General features: G+C 38.5%; 2 protein-coding genes across 4 annotated transcripts in view; both read left to right on the forward strand.

The window, feature by feature from the left end:
* Window positions 1-176: 176 nt before the first annotated feature.
* Window positions 177-8,094, forward strand: LOC120720940 (inositol 1,4,5-triphosphate receptor associated 2-like). Its single transcript, XM_040010831.1, has 16 exons — window positions 177-312; window positions 401-520; window positions 617-797; window positions 1,172-1,236; window positions 1,319-1,379; window positions 1,472-1,630; window positions 3,330-3,447; window positions 3,550-3,600; window positions 3,699-3,776; window positions 3,852-3,908; window positions 3,987-4,046; window positions 4,171-4,226; window positions 6,574-6,667; window positions 6,748-6,876; window positions 6,947-7,026; window positions 7,290-8,094. The coding sequence occupies exons 1-16, from the start codon at window positions 294-296 to the stop codon at window positions 8,014-8,016; spliced, it is 2,055 nt and encodes a 684-aa protein (XP_039866765.1). The 5' UTR covers window positions 177-293; the 3' UTR covers window positions 8,017-8,094.
* A 446-nt stretch (window positions 8,095-8,540) lies between these two features.
* Window positions 8,541-19,302, forward strand: part of mrvi1 (murine retrovirus integration site 1 homolog) — a 32,751-nt gene continuing 21,989 nt past the window's right edge. For 2 of the 3 annotated variants that reach the window (XM_040010824.1, XM_040010825.1), the window contains exons 1-2: window positions 8,541-8,899; window positions 12,928-12,956. In XM_040010824.1, the coding sequence (XP_039866758.1) occupies window positions 8,893-8,899; window positions 12,928-12,956 (36 nt within the window). In that variant the 5' untranslated portion in view covers window positions 8,541-8,892. The other variant, XM_040010827.1, reaches the window with a different exon arrangement.

Genomic DNA, 19,302 nt, shown 5'->3' on the forward strand with positions numbered 1-19,302 from the left:
ACGTGAAAGTTCTTTAACACAACTGTACTGTCTGAAAACCTGCATTTTTTAACTCATTTTTTAATGAAAACTGGCTAGATTTAGTTTCTAAAACTCATATATGTTCCAATTTGCATCAAAGATAATACGTAATTCCAATTTATTTTCAATTTTATGATATTAGTCTGTTAGTTTTAGCCTCCATACACAATGCACAAAGTTAAAAATGCATTTGTTTATTTAAATTTCAGGTCATGCAGGGACATGACTGTCCAGCATAGTTGCTCTCTGTGGCTTCAGGAGAAACAAACACAATGTCTGACGACAATAATGGTGAGTGTTTCAGTTGATCCAGTATTAGTATCAAACAAGTATACAGCATATTCATTTCTTTTTCTAACATTTTCTAACACATGTAAAGTGTGGGAGACATCTGGCTGTGGGATGAATGATGTGTTTGAGGACAGCAAAGACACAAGCGGATTATCTGAACATGAACTCCTTGACATCGTGTATGATACTTGTAATAGCAGCAAATCAGGTACACAGATGGACTGAATTTCATTTAGACAAAAAAAACGGTGCAGTAATGGTGTGACGTCTTTTTCATTTCCTCCTTTTCCCCTCTTGCCTTCAGGAGAAGTGTTAGCCTCTACCATTTTCGAGTATTTGCACACCATGACTGCTCAGAGCCCAGGGCAGGACCGATTGGCTGCCCTGCAACGGCTGCTTGACCCCGACTGTCAGGACCCACATGTGAGCAGAGAGACGTTTCACTCCACCATGAGGACGTGGATCACCCAGTGCAGCGAGGACAGGTGAGACTTAAACTCTACACAAGGGATCTTATTAGAGATGTTATGCAACCTTGGCATTACATCCAAAGCTTCATATCCAATTAAATATATTGTTACTACAGATTAAAGTTCCTAACAGTATATTTTTATTTTGACTTTTTTTAAAGTTAGCTCCACTTTAAATAATTACCTTTGAAGGTAATCATCTAAAACAAGGGGAAGAATAATTTGAAGATGAAGGGATGAAGATGGTCTACCACAATGTCCATCACATTTGATCTTTTTTACAAACACAGCAGGCCATATGCAGTTAAATGTATTTTTTTTCCTACTTTTCTATCAATTAAATATTTTATTAATCAGCTGTGATATCACTCAGTTTTCCTGTGTTACAGTACTGATGAGGACAGCAGCCATGTACCTCGGCCAAACACATCTGAAGAGCCTGTAAATGCAAATGGTGTGTTTCCAGGTTTTATTCGGAGTTTTGAGACTCAGTTTATTAAATATGAAACAATTCATTACTCCTGATTTCCTTTCAGGGCTGGGTTTGTCATTTTGTCAAAGTGAAGAGACGTCATCAGAAGGCCAGCTGTGTTTCTGGTTGGATATTTTGTTCTAGTTTAACCATTGCTTCTGTTTGCCTCCCTAATCAGTTTGATTTCACACATCAGTAACCATTTCTTTGGCTTCAGCGATGGAAAAGACCTGTCATGTACAGTGGCTGAACTGAAGCATGCCAACCGCAAACTTAGTGAGCAAAACAGTAGTCTGCTGAGGACTGTTGCTCAATGTGAAGACACAAACCTGCAGCTCACTCTGGACATCACTGAGCTGCGAGCAAAGCTGGTCAGGTGAAGAATAAACTAATTTCTCCCACAGTTAACTGCATTCCTAGCATGTAAGATTACACTACTGTAATAACTTCCAGCAAAAGCAGATTGTTTTATTATTCAACTATATCATATCATTTATTTGCACTTCAAAAATGACAAACTGTGATCACCAAAAATGTAATAAACATCTAATGACTAAAAAATGAGCAGAAATACCAATGCCAATCATTATAGACTGCACATATTTGATGTAGGTAAACTCTGGTTTGGACAACACGTATATTTTAACACATATATCTTAACTCTGAACATGATCAGTGTTCAGATTGCTCAGATTAACTTGTATCAAACTATTGTGAAACTAGTTTATGTGAACCTATTCATATGAATAAGGCCTAACAGACACACCTTTGTGAAGTGACTACATATTCAAAAGCATATTTAAACAAATAAGATAAACTCTGAAAACCAGCTATGGGTAGAAGTTCACATGAACTCATTGTGGGCACAAATGTTATTAATTTTGGGCTTTTAGTGATTTCTCTGTATTTTTTTTTCCAGGGTGGAATGATTGTACAGCATTCATCTTTAATGACTAAAGAAGCAAGACCTTCATTTAGACTTTCTCAAATCCACACAGGGGCAAAATAATATATAAAGGCTCTAAATACATGTACATACACCACCATTAATATTTGTTTAAGCATCCCTTAGCAAGTTTCACCTCAATTGAATCCTTCAGTAAGCATCAACAAGCTTCTGGCAGGATATTTGACTATGCTTCTTAGCAGAATTGGTAGAGTTAATTTAGATTGGTGGAAGGGATGAAGTGAAGATGACTTGCCAGACTCTTTTGGTACCGTCAACAAGCTTCTGATAAAATTCTGGATGGAGATTTGACTTCTTCTTGGCAGAACTGTTGGAGTTCATTTAAAATGATTGATTTCGAGGCCCCATTTTGGAGTGCAGTCATACATTTTCAATAGGTTTACGGTCATCGCTTTGGGAAGACCAGAAGCTTAATGTTTTATCCATTCCAAAAGAAGTATTGACGTCTGTTTGGGATCACTGTCCTGTTTGAACACCGAACTCTGTCCAAGTTTCAACCTTGTAGCTGTTGATTTGAGGTGAAGTTGAAGAATAGGTAGCCAGCCTTCTTCATCATTTCATCCATTTTCCACTACCGGTACCAGTGGTAGCAAAACAGCCCCAGAGCATGACGCTACCACCACCATGCTGGTGCTGTAAAACAAACCCCTTTTATGCTGATAAAGAGAAACTACCAGTTGTAGTCAATCGTGATCACTAATGAGAAGTTAACCGACCTTGGTGATTTATATATACATATATATATATATATTCTTTTGATCCTGTGTGGATTAGAGAAAACTCAACATAACATTTAAAAAAATCCAAAACCCAATTCTTTTTTAAAATTTTAAAGCCATAAAAGATGCATGCTTCACAATCATTCCACCCACCATACATATATAACAAGCCCATTTCTTAAAAAACATCAACAACATAATAAACATCAGTTACTTACTCCAAATGGCACAAATAGGCCCTTCAGACTTTTCCTTAAGCAATCTTCTCATAGACACACATTTATTAATTTATTAATTGTTTGGTTTGTTCTTGTCAGTATCTTTTTTCATGTAGTCAGTCATGTAATTACCTTGTAATTTGCTTGTCTTGGTTTGTTTGTCATGTGCAGTGCTCAGAGGTCAGCAGTGAGAGTTAGATCTCTGACAGAAGAACTGGAGGAGACACGTCAAGCATTTAAAGAGGCCCGGGAGAAAGCCAGTCGGACCCAGAATAGCTGCTCCAAACTGGTATGTCAAACTCTCAGCAGTCCCACAGTGAAACTTTCTGCTGCGTTCGGCTTATTTTATATGGCAACTATTTACATTTAAGTCTCTTTTTTTGGTCTTCAGAGCAATGAGGTTGAATGTCTTCAGAGTGATATTCGAAGGCTTGAAGACAAGGTAATGTACATCTTAAAAATATGCCCAATGTGTGCGCTTTCCATTATATAAAATAAAGCTGATGTTTACATAAACGAGCATTTTTCATTTCCACACAGAATGAAAAACTCATCTTTGAGAAAACATGCTCCGAAGAAAGCCTCAACAAATTGAGGAAGGTCAACACTGAATTGAGGGTAAGAAGAGATGAGTGTAATTGTTTCTACACTGTAATGAGTTTGTGTTGTTAGTAAAAGCCTGTATGTTCACAGGCTGGAGTTGAGGAAACTCTGATTATGTTGACACTGAGAGACAGAGAAATATCAAAGGTAAGTAAAAAAAAATTCCTAACAATGAAAGTTGAAATTGTCACATTTAAAAAAATTTTTTTAACCTTAACTGTCTAGAAAGACATTCTTATGGAAAAGATGAAGAACGCTCATGTGGAGAATCACAGAATGATAGAGGTATGTTTGATATTGTGGAGCTTAGAGTTGAAGGGAGAATATTCGATACTTTAAATGCCATGACATCATATTGAATGCTAATCAGATGTTACTAGAAAAATGTTCCTCTATTCCGGTGTTGTAGGGTCTGCAATCCGAGCTGATGAGGTTACACGAACATTCAAACCAAGTTCTTCTGAGGTATTTTTAATTAATTGCTTATAAATGTAACATGGTGCTGACTGTTGCTTTCACTTCTCAAAAGGGCTCCTTTTGAGATTCCTATGATTCTGAGAATTATAGGAGAATCAAGTTGAGCACAATACTACGCTATTCAACTGAGTGGCAAACTGTGTTATGATTTGCACTGTAGCTTTAAAAAGGGAGGATGAAAATCAGAGCAACAGAGACTGAGAAATCTCGACTCTCTAACACGAGTAATATCCATGTCTGGAAATAAAAGATGGATATAGCCAGCATAGCTTATCACTATGGTAGTTATCACTATGATATCACTATCACTATGGTAGCTACCAGCATAGCTCTCACTTTGAACCATCAATTTTGGCGTTACTGCATCCACAGACACAAGTAGCTCCTAATTGGGCAAAAGTAAAAATAAAAATGCTAGAATTTTACTCCCCAAAACCGGGGAGAGAATGCAGACTTCCTGGACAGGCTGTTAGTAAAATTAGCTGTACATGAAACTTATTTGTCAGACAATTGCCTTAATAACCTAAAGGCACAAAATCCCACATCAGTTAGCCCACTAGTAAGCTGATGTGCTAGCATAAATAATGCATAACTTTAATCCTTAATGGAATTAACCAAGTGAGTAGCTTTATTTTGATGGGCACAAGATGCGACCAATCACATGCAAAGAGCGACTGGGGTCATACCATTATGTAACAGAAGGAAGGGGGGCAGACGTTCTGATGACAGGAAGTGTGATGGTATAGGCCAGGTACACAGGGAGACAGGGGGAGCCAGTGTTGTGCCAAAAACTGATCGTCTTCCAAAAAGTGATTTTCTATGTTTTTGTTTGTTTTTTAAATCTAATGTATTTACTTATATTAGTAAATAGACTGTAATAAAAAGGATTTATGAAGAGGTTATATATAAAATAAAGAAATTTCTTGTTTTGGAAGTATCTTTATGATGTAATTGTACCCATATAATCATCGGTTCTGTCCTTTTTCGTCACTTCAAGTAAGTTTATAAAACTGTGATGTTATTTTTACAATTTCTGCTGCCCTCTTGGTTAGATCTCCTTAGAAAAACACATTTTCAATTTCAACAACACTTTTTACCCCAATAATAAAAGTCACTTTGCCAAAAACTGATTGCAGCAGCTGCTTCGCGATAGGAATGTTCTTTTTGGCTCTAAATTACTAGATGTTCTCCACAAGAGAAGCTTTGACAGATTTTAGGTCAACAAGCCAAAACAGCTTAAATTCCATCAATAATTTTTTGGCAAATACCGGAAATCACTTTTTGGCACAACACCGTATTTTACTGCTAGCATGTCAGAAAAAAGTGAAGGAACGAAAACGAAAGAGGGAAAACGTAAAATGAGCAGCATCTGGCTGGATTTCAATTATATTGGAAAGTGCAGAATCTATAAAATTAGGAACTGGCCTTAAGTGATCCCAGTTTTTATTTTCAGCCATTTTCCATCGTGGAGGACAAAAGGTTTCTAACTTGTCCGGGCCTTAAACCTCATGTGTGTTCTCCCCAGTAGTGGTAATTGCACAAAAATAAGGTTTTTGAAAATACTGAATAAAAAAATGCTACCACAAAACCATGCCTCAGAGTGTCTCAATGAGTCTCAGAGGCCTGAATGTGCGATTGAAGTCATTTCTAATTCTTAACTTGTTTGATCTGCTGCACACCAAAAACAAGAACAAGCATAAATTAAGGACTTTTATCTTTACTTTTATTACTTTTACATCTTTATTGATAACAACCTATCTTATGGTCATTCATATTACACAAAGTAATTAATCAATAAACAATTACAGTTTCATTGTTTTGTTTTTTTACTTTCTACTACAGAAATTTCTTTCTTTAACAAAACAAAACAAAGCCAATGAAACTGGACAGTCTGGGCAATGAGCTACAGAAACTTTTGTGTAATTCTATAAAGTCCAGAGTTGTGCTGACAGATTCCTTTCTTTGTCACAGCAGTTTTTTCTTTATCATGTAGAAACAGTTAAATATGTGACTTCTTCACGCTGAAAGAAAAGGAGATTTGATGGTTCGGCCCCCTTAGGGCCAAAGTGGGCTGCATGTGGCTCGCCATGAAAAATAAGTTTGACACCCTTGCTCTAAGCACACGCCACTTTCTATGTGAGCTGTATGTCTATGGAAACTGATTCCCTTTTGCAGCCATCCTCAACTGGCCATTTTGTGCAACTGGAGTTTTTGGCACTTATACACTGGCTTACTTTTTCAGGCACTGTGAATGTGAATCGAAAAATGTATAAATGATCTTAACAAAACACATGGTTTATGAATGAGTGATTTTTTTTCTGCTGAATTCTGACAGGTATGAAAGACACTGTATCAGCCCTCAAGGACTTTACAGTCGTGAGCCTCCAAACCATCGCTCTCTGCAGAGTGAGATGAAGGATATGCAGCAGGTCAGTAATGCTTGCTGCCTGCAGATTATCTTTTAACAGCACCGCTCATTTCATGTAGTTCATGCTTCCTTCATTTGCAGGAACATCACAGAGCTTTAGATGATATAAGTCTCCCATCCCACACGCACAACGACGATATTCAAAGCATCATCCAAAGGATCACGAGTGCAGAAATAGCTCACCTTCTTCACAATAAACATCTCGAGAGGGTGAGGATGATGTTCATTATAGCAGTAATGTACATATTAAGAAATCTCACTCGTCTTCTCTCACAAACAGGACTGTGCTCCTGTGGAAATGCAGGAGAGGCCTTTTCCTCAACAGCAACAGGCAAGAATCAAGCAGCAGCTTCTCAATGTGTATGTGATTTTTTTGTAACCTCCCTTTCTCCTCTTATGGTAACAGATTGGTTTTGGTTGATGTTAGTCTTTCTTCTGAGAAGCTAAGCTAATAAAAAGAGTGTCTGGTTTTTACAGTGTATTTATGGGCATCTCCATTACATAATCATACCAGTTACCATCTTCCGTGTGCAAGACCGTATCAGGGATAAGTGCACTTTTAGTACCCCTTAGTAACTATAGACATTACAGTGATGTTTATAAAGCTGTGGTGGTGGTTTCAGGCTGCAGGAGCTCGAATTGTACAAGTATGTGTGGGAGGATAAAGGGGAGAAGGTGGAGGATCAGCAGAGAGCCTGGGATAGGGAACAAAAGGAAAGTCAGAGTGGGAGCCAGATTCCCATCAAGGAGGCCAAGAAGGTGGCTGTGGCGAAGTGGTGGAAAGCCCTCAGCGTAGAGGGGGCTAAGGTCCGAAGTAAAGACATTAAGTCAATTCAGGAGCTCTCTGAGATGCAAGCAAAGCTCAGGGAAGCAGAGCAGACGATCACTGATATGAGGGAGCAGGTCTGCCACCTGCAAGCATCACTAAGATTGTCACAGGAGCACACTGAGCAAAAAAACACCAATAGAGTTCTTCATACTGACAAAGGAAGCAATACAGAGAGAAAAGAAGAAGACAAAACTGCGGAGAAAGAGGCGAGAGATCAGAAGGATGCTTCAGTGGTCACAGATCCTGTTAGTGTCACAGACGGAGCAGCTTCAGAGCAGGACACCACAGACAGGCTTCTGGCAACCCTGAGGAGGATGGAGGCGATGGTCAACAACGCATTGGAGACTGCCCAGCTGGTGAGGAAGAGCGAGCAGAGGGTGAGCCAGGTGAGAGTAAAGATGGAAGGGATCACTCACAGGGTGGAGGAGGCTCTGGGGAGAGCTGCAAACACTGATGAGGAGCTAAACATGCTGGAGGCCAGGATCACAGAAAATGCTCCAACTCAGGTTTGTCTGTGTTAGAAACCCATCTCTGCTTTACATAAAATCAAAGTTAATTGTATCTTTATTTAAACCTTTCATGCACGAATTATGACAACCTCAATCAGGATTTTTTTCTTAAGTATTTTTATTCATCTTTAGGCATGAAAAAAGATTTTTGAACTTCATTTTTTTTAAACATGTACTTTTCGAAGAGTTTTTTACATGTTCACTTAATCAGTCCACTGACCAGTGGGTGACAGGATATGGAGTGACACATCAGTGTCCAATGTAGTGGTTTATGTGCAAGTATACCATCAACACTGACACAAACACAAGAAAACAGCCTTTGAATAGCTGTCCACTGTAGTGAGCACTATGCGTGAAAGGATTAAATAAAATAAAACCACGTGGAAGAATTCCCACCAGCATGCTATAAAATATTTATTTCAATCTAATGTATTATTTCTATGGAAAAATGGACATTTTATTGGTCAGTAGAATTTTATTCTTGTTGCTATTTTTACCTGCGCTGTGATCCACTGTTGGAAGCGGGTGATTCCAAACAACTTCCAAAAAAGAGCAATGCTCATTTATTTGCATTTTCTGTGGTAATGCAGTAGCACAATCAGCAGGATCACATAAACATTCTCACAGGATTTAGCAAAGTGTTCCACAATTTTTTCATGTGTACAGCCTTAAAGCCCATCACCTATTTTACTTGTAATCCAGTGGAAACAGTAGCAATCAGTTATTTTTGTCTGTATTTTCCTGAAGTCTCCAGATCTAAATTTGCCAAATGATCATGAAGCAGATGCCACACGGTTAACGGCTGAACCCGAGGAAGCGTGTGGAACAGAGCGTTTTCCTCCTGCACCTCCATTAAACCCAGAAGTCAGTGAGCCTCCACAGAAGTCCATGAATGGTATGCATATCAGAGATCCATCTTCTGTGTTAATGTGGTTCTGTTAGATGCACATTAATTAAAGCTACTTCCTTTTATAATGGCAATCCCTGAGGATGTCTGGAAATAAACTGTGCACACAGCAGCTGGTACAGTGAGGGGGAAGCGGAGAGCTCTGGTGGGAGTGTATGATATCTATCAAAATGGGGCATGGGGAAAAGCAGGGGACGTAGACTAATGCTTTATGTAAACACACTGAAGTTCAAGTACTTTTTTTCTACAAACATATTTTTAGAGACTTAACGTCACTCTTAAACATTTCAGATAATCAAAAAATAATATATGACAAATATAACCAAAGTTAATACAAAATGCAGTTTGTAAATGATGTTTTCATTTATTAAAGGAAAAGGAGCAATCCAAACTTATCTCGTCCTGTGTGAAAAACTAACTGTCCCCTGTTTAAATCATGAATTAACTGCAATAAACTGCATTTTTTGGAAATCTGAGTTCAATGTCACCAACCCCACCAAAGGCTGATTACTTCCAGACCTGCTGAATCAAGAAATCATAATAGAAACCAAAGTAAAGCAGCTTAAAGGATCTCAAAAAGCAACACAGCATTCAGTGATCTAAAGAAACAACTGAGAAACAAAGTCAATGGCGTCTATCAGTCTAGAAAGGGTTACAAAGTCATTTCAAAGGCTTTGAATCACAGTGAGAGCCATTATCCACAAATAGAGGAAACCTGGAACAGTGGAGAACCTTCCCAGAAGTGGCTGACCTACCAAAATTACTCCAAGAGCACATCAACTACTCATCCAAGAGGTCACAAAAGAACCAAGAGAAACATCTAAAGAACTGCAGATTCTGCAGATTGAGCAAAAATGGCATCAATGGGAGAATTTTTAAAGAGAAAACTATGGACTGATGAGACTGATGAGTCCTGTCACATCTGGCTTACGTCATAACAACAGGCAAACACCGTGGTGGTAGTGTGATGGTCTCGGGCTGCTTTGCTTCTTCAGCACCTGGACGAGTTCTGGATGAGTTCTGTTCTCTACCAGAAACTCCTGAATGAGAATCTCCATTCATCAGCTCAGAGAGCAGGACAATGATCCCAAACACACCAGTAAGTCTATTTCTTAAAGGGTTTGTAGTAGTCTCGTCTAGTCAAAGTCTGAACTTAAATCTGATTGAGATGATTTTGCACGACCTCAAAAAAACATTCATACTCAAAAACCCTCAAATGTGGCTGAATTAAAACTATTCTGCAAAGAAGAGTGGGCCAAAATTCACCCCCAGCATGTCTCATGATCAGTTATCAAAGGGTGGTACATACAATTATTAGGTTTAGGAGTAGGTTTGGATTGCTTTTTCCCTTATGAAATAAAACCACAATTTACCAACTGCATTTTACATCATCTTAGGTTATCTTTGACTAATATTAAAATTTGTTTGATGAGCTGAAACATTTAAGTGTGAGAAATATGCAAAAAAAGAAGAAGAAATCAGAAAGGACACTGTATGTTACATACATCTGTTCACTAATGTGTACACTAAAGTACCTACCGCAACATGTATTATTGCGGTAGGTACTTTGGCCAAAGCAAAGGTCACTTGTGTCCCATCTTGTCAAGAAAGGTCAAATATTTCCACTTTCTGCTTTCTCAAAAACAAGCCAGTCTTACATGTAACTGTTTATTAGTGATACAGAGTTTGGAGCTTGTAGAAACTCCTGTGAACCAGTGGGTGGATTTATATTTTCATGCGATGTTAAATGAACTTACAGTATTTGCCTCAGTGTGCAATTGTTTATTTTATCCCCCCATCTAAAGTTTATATTCCAGTACACTTATGGTTGTTTTTTGCTTAGCATGTGAAGCTGCATCCACACGGGCAAAGGCTGCGTCAGAATGAACAGTAAACACTTTATCTTACATGGTTATAAAGGTTATTCTGTTCTGTTTGACGTCTGTTGATTTGAATAGTGTGTAATAGTAAACTGTCACTATGAGGACGTCTCTTTTCTCTCCACATTCATACATGCACACATATAAAACTTCAATACAACTACAGACTATATCCCATATAATCTCTTTCTCTATATAACCTATATAATCCCTTTTACACCTTTTTGCTAGTTAGAACTGTTCTGTAATGTTGTCCTGAGGGATTATGGATGGTAGTTTTGACAAGCAAAACTTAACACAAACGTAGCTAAGAGAACAACTGAACACTCAGCTTCTTGCAGTGTGTTTTAAGCGAGATGAATGCTGCACAACTGAGAAGTAGATCTAACTGAGAAGCTGACAGGACTGCAGTCTGCATTCACTCATGTATTTTAATGAGTTACAAAATGCAGGAGGCCAAAGCTTACACGAGAAACTGGGACTGTGGTGGAAGGTCGCGCCAATAAGCTGAACTCACTTCTGCTCAGTTTATTTCTTTATTGGCTTATTGGTGTGTTACCCTCGCACAACATCAGTGTTTACTAATGTCATAAATCAAGTGAAAAATGGTTAATTTTCAGTAAGATCAGACTTTTGCTACCAAATTAGCCTGACTAGCCATTAGAAAGAATGCAAGTTTCAACTTTATACACAACAACTTCCCATTTAAGTTAACTGCTTCGATCGTTTTATACAGTCTGTGGAAAGCTATGCCATATTTATCGTCTCATTTCAGTCAACATGCAGGAATTATTTCAGTGTATAAAAACCATCTTGTGTTAAGGATCATATGTTAAACTAGACAATACACTTGCATGTGTATGACTAAAATCAGTGAAATTCATCCCACTGAGGAATAATCATAGCACTCCATCAGCTAGGGGTTTTTTATTGTGGACTGTATTGGTGAACCTGCTGAGCAACTCTCTATCATTCATATCATTCATTATAAACTAGCAAACAGTATGATTAAGAATAATAAATATTCAGGTTTTAAATGTCTCTGAGTGCTGCAGTGCCTGTGTTGGTGGCTGTAAAACTATTTTATACACTTTTCAGTCTTCCTAGAACTAATAAAGCATTGATCTGGGATACTAAATGAACACTAGGCATACCAACCTGCTTTTAAGTTATATGTCTCTGTTTAAAACAAAGCACAGTCAGGTTACTTAAAGCTTAAAGATCCCCTGAAGCCTGAATGTAAATAATTTAGAAAAGCAGTGGGTCTCTGTGCTCTGCTTGGTATGTGGTGGCTGTAAACGGTGCGCTCTTTCGCAGGGCAATCTTTAAGTGGGAGAAAGGTGGAAATAACAGCTGGAAGCTGGAGTGTGAATTCATTTGTAGGCAGGTTGAACTCTTCTTCCACTAATAGAAAGAATTTGATCTGGCGAGGAAAAAAAAAAGTCCAAGTTTTTTTTTTCTCCCTCATGGACTTGTGAAAGGATTTATAAGGTAAATACTAGCTGTGAATGACTGCATTGCATTACACAGAATGTTTCAGAGTCTGATTTGCACTTTTTCATAAGCTACAATTCAACAGCTGGAACATAAACCCAGTTGAGAGTGTTTCTAGTACTGTACCCCCCTTTGTGTCTTCTTATGCAGGAATAATACTTGTTCTTGAGCAGCTCTTTCATTACCTCTAAAGTGACACTTTGATTTTGAGCTCTGAGGGTGCTTCTGTCTGAAAGTTGCTGATATTAAACCCTTTGCTTGGTATCAGGAGCCCCTAAAGCAGCAGACAAGAGCTTTCAACCAGCGGCTCAAACACCTCATGCACTTAAGGTTGCCAGGTTATTGTTGCCCCTAGTTATCAAGGTGGTTTGTGGGGAACATACTTCCTGAAACGGGAGTTCCAGTAGTTCTGTCAACCTGATGAATATCATGCTGCTGGCAGGAGCCTCACAGAGCAGAAAACTCAATTTATTTCTTCCCTATTTGTTTTCTGTTTCTGTTTCTGTCTCTTTCACTCTCTCTCTCTGCATGTTTCACTTAGTCTTTTCTTTTTTTAACTCTCCCCTGACATTTGCATTGCACATGCTTTCCTGTTAAATGCAAATCAATCTGTTTTCTCTGTCTGTGCTCTGGTTCTCACAGGTGGCACAGGAGGAAGCAGCTACAGCACGGTAAGTAAGCGCTCCCTCTGTTCCATTACTGTAAAATGCACTATTGTTTTATATTTGAGAGGCAGAACTGAAGGTTAGGTGTGATTATTATGTCTTTTGTGGTTTTTGAAGTGACTTGTGAGAAATGTGTATATATGTTTGGCTGCCAATGTAAGATAAAGTGTGACTGCTTCGTTTGACTTTAGGCCATGATTAAAAATAACTAAATTTGATTTCTGCTAATGTTTTAGTAGCAGTTATAAGCTGTTTGTACTTCATATGATTGTTTCATTGAATATTACTTCTAGCCCCTGCTTTAAAAGGGAAATAATAATATTTTTTTACTCTTTAAATAAACTCTAGTTGCCCTAAAAATAAGTGACAGCGTACTTTTATCTCCTAATGGAACATGTAGAAGCAGGACACAAACATTTAAAGAACCTGAAAAACCCTGTGCTATAAAGGTATAGTATCATGTTATGATGCACTGTGCATCTAATCTAATCCCATTTAGTTCACTGTTGAACCATCAAACATACAAATATATTTTTTATAAAATATTTGTGTCTGCCATCTAGATGCTTGCAGTCAGAGTACCTAGAGCAGTGTTTCAGCAAAGATTTATCAAGTTTGGTCCACTCATCTAGGAGGAGATAAGGAACATACAAACATGCAAAAATAGATACATATGCTAGGATTGTTATTTTACAATAGCTGATGAGATACTGTGGTAAAATATGTTTCGGAAGAAGTATGCGTTCTTGTGGACCTAGTTTATATTATTATGGCTGCCTTTATTTTCTATTAAAGTTAACACTTATCTACTTAAAGTTACATAATAGTGTCTTATAAACTTGGTGGTGTATCATAAACGTCTTATATACTGGTTGTTTACAGCACAACCAGTATATAAGAAAAAAAGCTTTAAATAAAAACACATTAAAACCAGATAAAGTAAAGTGAGTAATATTCATCACTTGGCAAGGGGTATGTAATGAGTAGGACGGCTCTGGCAGATGATGGGAAATTATACAAATGGTTGGCTTTAAATAGGGCCAAATGACTAGACTGTACATACAGCTGTTAGAAAAATGTATTTTTCACAGGACTCTATACAGACCTGAAAAAATGTAAGTATTGCTTCCAGAGGATTTAGGGAGGTAAGTCACAGCCAGGTGCTGATAATCAAATGACCTTGACTAATCGATCATCAGCATTTGTGAGCCTCTCTGGAAAAGTGGAGGCTTTGGCAGTTTGCTGGTCTCAAGCATTCAGGTGTGTGTTTACAAAATGCTGCGTTCTTCAGTAAGTGGAGGTTCCAGCAAATTCACCCCAAGGTCAGACAGTACAATACTTCTCAGACTCTACAGGCCTCAGTTAGCATGTTAAATGTTAAAGTTCATGTCAGTACAATTAGATATAGACTGAAAGAACTGTGAGTTGTTTGGAAAGCCTCTTCACTCTAAAAAGAAGAGCATGGCTAAGGTTTGCAAAGCTGCATCTGGACAAACCACGAGGCTTCTGGAACAATGTCCTTTGGACGAATGAAAACATCATCATATTTGGGTCATGCAACGAGACAATGATCCCGAGCCCTGAAGCAAATCTACAAGAGAGTGGCTGAAAAAGAAAAGGTGTTGCAACCTGATGGAAATGCTGTGGCAAGGTGTCAGCAGAGCTGTGCATAATGCAAAATGCCCATAAACCTCAATGAACTGAAGCAACACTTCAAGATAAGTGAGCCATATTTCCTCCCCAACGATATGAAACACTGTTAAAGCCGTACATACTTCAAGTCATTGCTGCCAGAGGTATTTCTACAAGCTACTGAATCCTGGGGTGTACTTATTTTTTCATACGACGCCATGGAGTCACATGACTACACTTCTTACACGTATGCATTAGTAGGTACCAAAACTAATTACCACTCAGCAGAATTGATCAGGGTTGGTTTGAGCGGATAAAATTATAATCACAAGTTATTTTGTGACCCTTTGAAACACAAAATCCCCAGATGGACTAAACAATTACCTGCTAAAAGGGTAAAATAGGAATTAGTTTGTCTGCAACAATAATCTGATAATTTATTTTAATTTATTTGTAGACTCTAGTATCATCATCATCATCATTGCCTGCTTAATAAAACAGCAGAATGTTATTGGCAAAATAGCATTAAGATAATCATCGCAATAGTCGTATCAAATAAGGAAAACAGCTGACTTTTTATCACAAGTTCCTCCTTTTAACAACTGTTTCCTTCACACATGATTACTTAAGACTTAAGCCCATGTTAAATAAAAATTTTATGCTGTAATTTGCTGTAAAAGTCAGCTGTACTCATACAAACAATGTGACTGCTGTCCTCCTTTTTTATACCATCAAAACTCAAGATGATTTCAGCACTTTTAAGACAAAGTAGCACAAATAACAGAAGCTTTGGAAGGGCAGTTTACCAAACATTAATGGACCTCAAGAGCCTGGAAGTGGATGCATGGATTCCTCCTAGCCAGCAGAGTAAACACAGCTCAGGCAGGCACAATCGATCCATCAGTTTCTCACAAACATGCAAACGTACCACAACATGCAAAAAAGTGTCCTACGCATCTGACAAAGTAAAAAGTGAAAAAATAACACACTTACACACACAAACTCTGAAGCAACAATAACATCATTTTGTATCTTTCTTCAGCTTTAAGTTAAGTTGAGGGATGATCAGGGGAGCAGCGGTCTGACACACACACAAACACACACAGAGAGACACACACTGCACAGCAGCTCACAGAGCCCTTCTCCTTAAATGGTCAAAGCTCCCAGGAGTGAAAGAGAGGCTGCTGCTGAAAAAAGACAGGGAACAGAGGGGACGGGAGAAGGAAGGAGAAGCCCTGAGGGTAGAGGAGTTTTCTGAAGGAAAGGCTGAGGGTGACGCTTTGACTGTGGGAAGTCGGTCTGACTTGGAGAGATCAGCCGCGGTGTGTGTGTGTGTGTTTCTCTCTACAGCACTACAGCACCCGACTCAGGTAAGGTGCATGCTCTCTGTGGACAGGTTTAGATGATCGGCTGGTCACAGTGGACTATCCACAGTGGTGGACGCATGCAGTTTCAGTTTAGTTATGGTCTCTGCAGCTTTAGCAAACATGTGCATGAATATTTGTGGGTAAATGATATTCTAGATAACTGTTGGTGTGAGTTTACATAAAGTGTTTTTTGTTTGCATGTGAAACTCTGTCTCATGTTTCCTGCGCCTTCATATGTGACCATGCATTTTCTGAAGCCTGTGGATTTAGTCTGCTCCCTCATTCAATCCATTTTTTCTTTCTGACACTTCCTCTGACTTGTTATCTCAGATTGCGACTGCGTGGTAACCACTTCCTCTGTTGGCCCTGTGCTCTATGCTTCACACAACCAAATTTTAAACAAATCTGGCTAGAGGGAATGAGCTTATGTAACAGGAGGAGGGGAGCAGGATGCCGGTCCTTATTTCTCCCTCCACAGAAAAAGTGACCACTAAAGTACGCTGCAATATGAAGCTTCCTCATCAAATCAACAAGTACTTTTGTTTTACTTCTCTTTGTGCAAGTAAAGGAAAGAAGTCTTTAACTATTGCCACTCAGGCCCCTGTGTTCTCACCCCCCCCTTTGCAGGAAATAATTAGAGTGATTCAGTTACTATGCAATATTTATCTCAGTCTCTCGGTCTGCTGAAGAAACACCACACCATTTAACCTCCTGCAGAGTAGGTTGACTTTGTTTGGGCTTCTTCTTAGAATTCCTCTTGGTCCCTGGGTCTTGGACCCAGAGTTTTGAGTTTCTAGGGTGCTTGGGATTTTCTGGTTTTGTATTTCTGATAATCTTGTATTTGGGGTTTATATATTTTATATTTTATATCACCTTTTGTAATCCCTTTCTGTTTCCCCAGTCGGATATGTCCCCATGTTTGTTTATATCCTGTTCCTGTTTCAAGTTCATATGTCGTACTCCTGGTCTGAGTGGTTGTTATTTCCTGTTTTATTTTGATAGTCCCTTGTCCCCTTTGTGGTGTGTTTAGTTTTGCTTCCCCTTGTCTCATTAGTTGGATTCTGTTCGCCTGAGTCTTGTTTACCTCAGCTTTCTTGCTCCCTAATTACCTGGTGTGTATTTATGTCCACAGTTTCCTTCTGCTCTTTGACATGTTCTCCCTCATGTGTTCTCAGTAAGATTCCTTGCCATGGCTTATTTGTTGCCGAGCAACTTTAGTTTGTATTTTTATTTCCATTTGGATCCTACTTTGCCTGCCTCACAGCGAGCCTTAACAAAAACATAATCATTGATTCCTTTATTGTTCAAATTCTTTGTCTAAATATTTCTGTCCATAATTAGAAACAAATCAGGTTATGGCTGAATAAAAAATCTTTGCACAAAATTAAATAGTTTCATGAGTTCAGTAAGTTCAAGAGCAGTTAGCTAGAAATAACCAGTAGCTCATTTGTGAGTAACTCAGAAGGACCTCAAACTTGTTTTTTTCTTCTAAATTTATAAATAGCACCTGAAGACTTAAGACAGTTAATTACAGAATTAGAAAAAAAAAGAAGATAAAAACGTCCTGGCTCTCCTCAAGAACAAAGCAACCAGTATCTGTCTAACTCTTTTCTGCCAAAGTGAAATATCGTTTTAAAGTATAAAAACATCTGTTTTAAATGCTTCCGTCGCATATGACAGTGTCCCTGCATTCAGGAAACGTCCTTGCTGCTCGCAGGGAGGAGTTAAACAACCCATTTCCTCCCCAGTGACTCACAGCCTTTCTGTCCCCATATCTTCCCAAGATCTTGTCATCTTTGTGATGACACTGAGCAGCACTCAGCATATTTTGTCCTTGAATTCTCAGAGGATTCGTCCATCACACGGCCACATGCCATACCTCTGAAATAACCATTCATTCATCACACCTTCCACTTTCCTGCGCATATTATTCAAAGCTGCTGCACGTGATTTGAAAGAGAAGGCAGTAAGAAGGCTCACATCTGTGCTGATTGGACCTATGTAAATGTCTCTTTTTCTGCTGAAATCAAATGAATGTGTGCGTCACATTAGCACACACAGGAGTTGTGTAGATCATGAGTGTACCGTGCTCCTCCGCAGAGTGGTTTAAAAATACAGTACATGTGATTTGCATAAATTTGTTACTGAAAAGGGAAGCGCTGTGTGTTCAAACAATGGTTCAAACAAGCTGTCAGGTTGGCTTGTAGCTCAGGGAGCCAGGTAACTGCTGCAGTGTCCATGGTAAAGATCAGCTCAAACAGCTCAGACCTGAAACAAATAAATTATTATTTTTCCAGTGTGAACATCAGATGTGGTGATAATGTGGTTTTGTTACATTTTTGTTTGACTCAATAAGACAGCACTTTGAACGCTGTAAAATGAATACATGGTGGTTTTTAAAAGTCATTTATTGAGAATTGATTAATAGTTTTGTTGTTTTCACATGTACCACTATGATATATACTGAATCAAACAGCCTTGTTTTCTTCTCTTAATAAAATATTCTACATGTTACACATTTGCAGGAGCCGCATCATAAATTTTGATTACACAGCCTTTACAGCTTCAGCTTTGATGATTACACTAATCTTTGCATTCATTTAAATTCATGTTCGCTGATCGTTCCCTGCTCTTTGGGTCTTATCTTGGGGCCAAGATTATTTAGATTTTTATATAATTGGCAAATTTGAGGCATTTTTCTCATTTTCATTCTCCTCAAAACTAAATCCTGCTTCAGTTTGTTTGCAGTTGGCTTTTTCCTCTTAATGCTGCCCATATGTTGTTATATCTCTGTGTATTTTTCACACTTACATGTTTTAGATCATCAAAATAATTTTAATATTAGACAAAGATATCGGCACGGTGGTGAAATGGTTAGGTCTGCTGCCTGGGTTCTCTCTTGGTACTCTGGCTTTCTCCCATAGTCCAAAAACATCCATGAGCTTAGATTGATTGGTGATGACTGTAAATATGAAAGGTTGACTGTATCTATGTGTTGACCCTGCACCAGACTGGCTTCCTGTGGCAGCTGTGATAGGCTCCAGCTGTCTGATCTAGATAAGCAGAAAAGATGGATGGACAAAGATAATCCGAGTGAATATGAAATGCAGTTTTTAAATGGCGATTTAATTTAATTAGGAGAAAAAAATATTACCCTGGTAACTGGCCCTGTGTGAAAAAAGTAAATGCCCCTAGTCAAATCCAAGCTTGGCAGCAAGAATTGCAATCAAGTGTTTGCAATAGCTGCCAATGCCAATTTTACATCGCTGTGGAGGGGGTTTGGCCCAATCTTCTTTGCAGAATTGTTTTAATTCAGCCGCATCAGAGAGTTTTTGAGTTTTTAATGGCTTCGA

The sequence above is a fragment of the Simochromis diagramma genome, unplaced genomic scaffold, assembly GCF_900408965.1.
Source record: "Simochromis diagramma unplaced genomic scaffold, fSimDia1.1 OVJJ01000603.1, whole genome shotgun sequence".
NCBI classification, from domain to species: Eukaryota; Metazoa; Chordata; class Actinopteri; order Cichliformes; family Cichlidae; genus Simochromis; species Simochromis diagramma.

What these genes read in the sequence shown, in the direction of transcription:
- LOC120720940 (XM_040010831.1), top strand. An exon ending in TTGTAATAGCAGCAAATCAG is followed by an intron (nt 521 to 616) that starts GTACACAGATGG and finishes TCTTGCCTTCAG; the next exon opens with GAGAAGTGTTAGCCTCTACC. An exon ending in ACAATAAACATCTCGAGAGG is followed by an intron (nt 6,877 to 6,946) that starts GTGAGGATGATG and finishes TCTCACAAACAG; the next exon opens with GACTGTGCTCCTGTGGAAAT.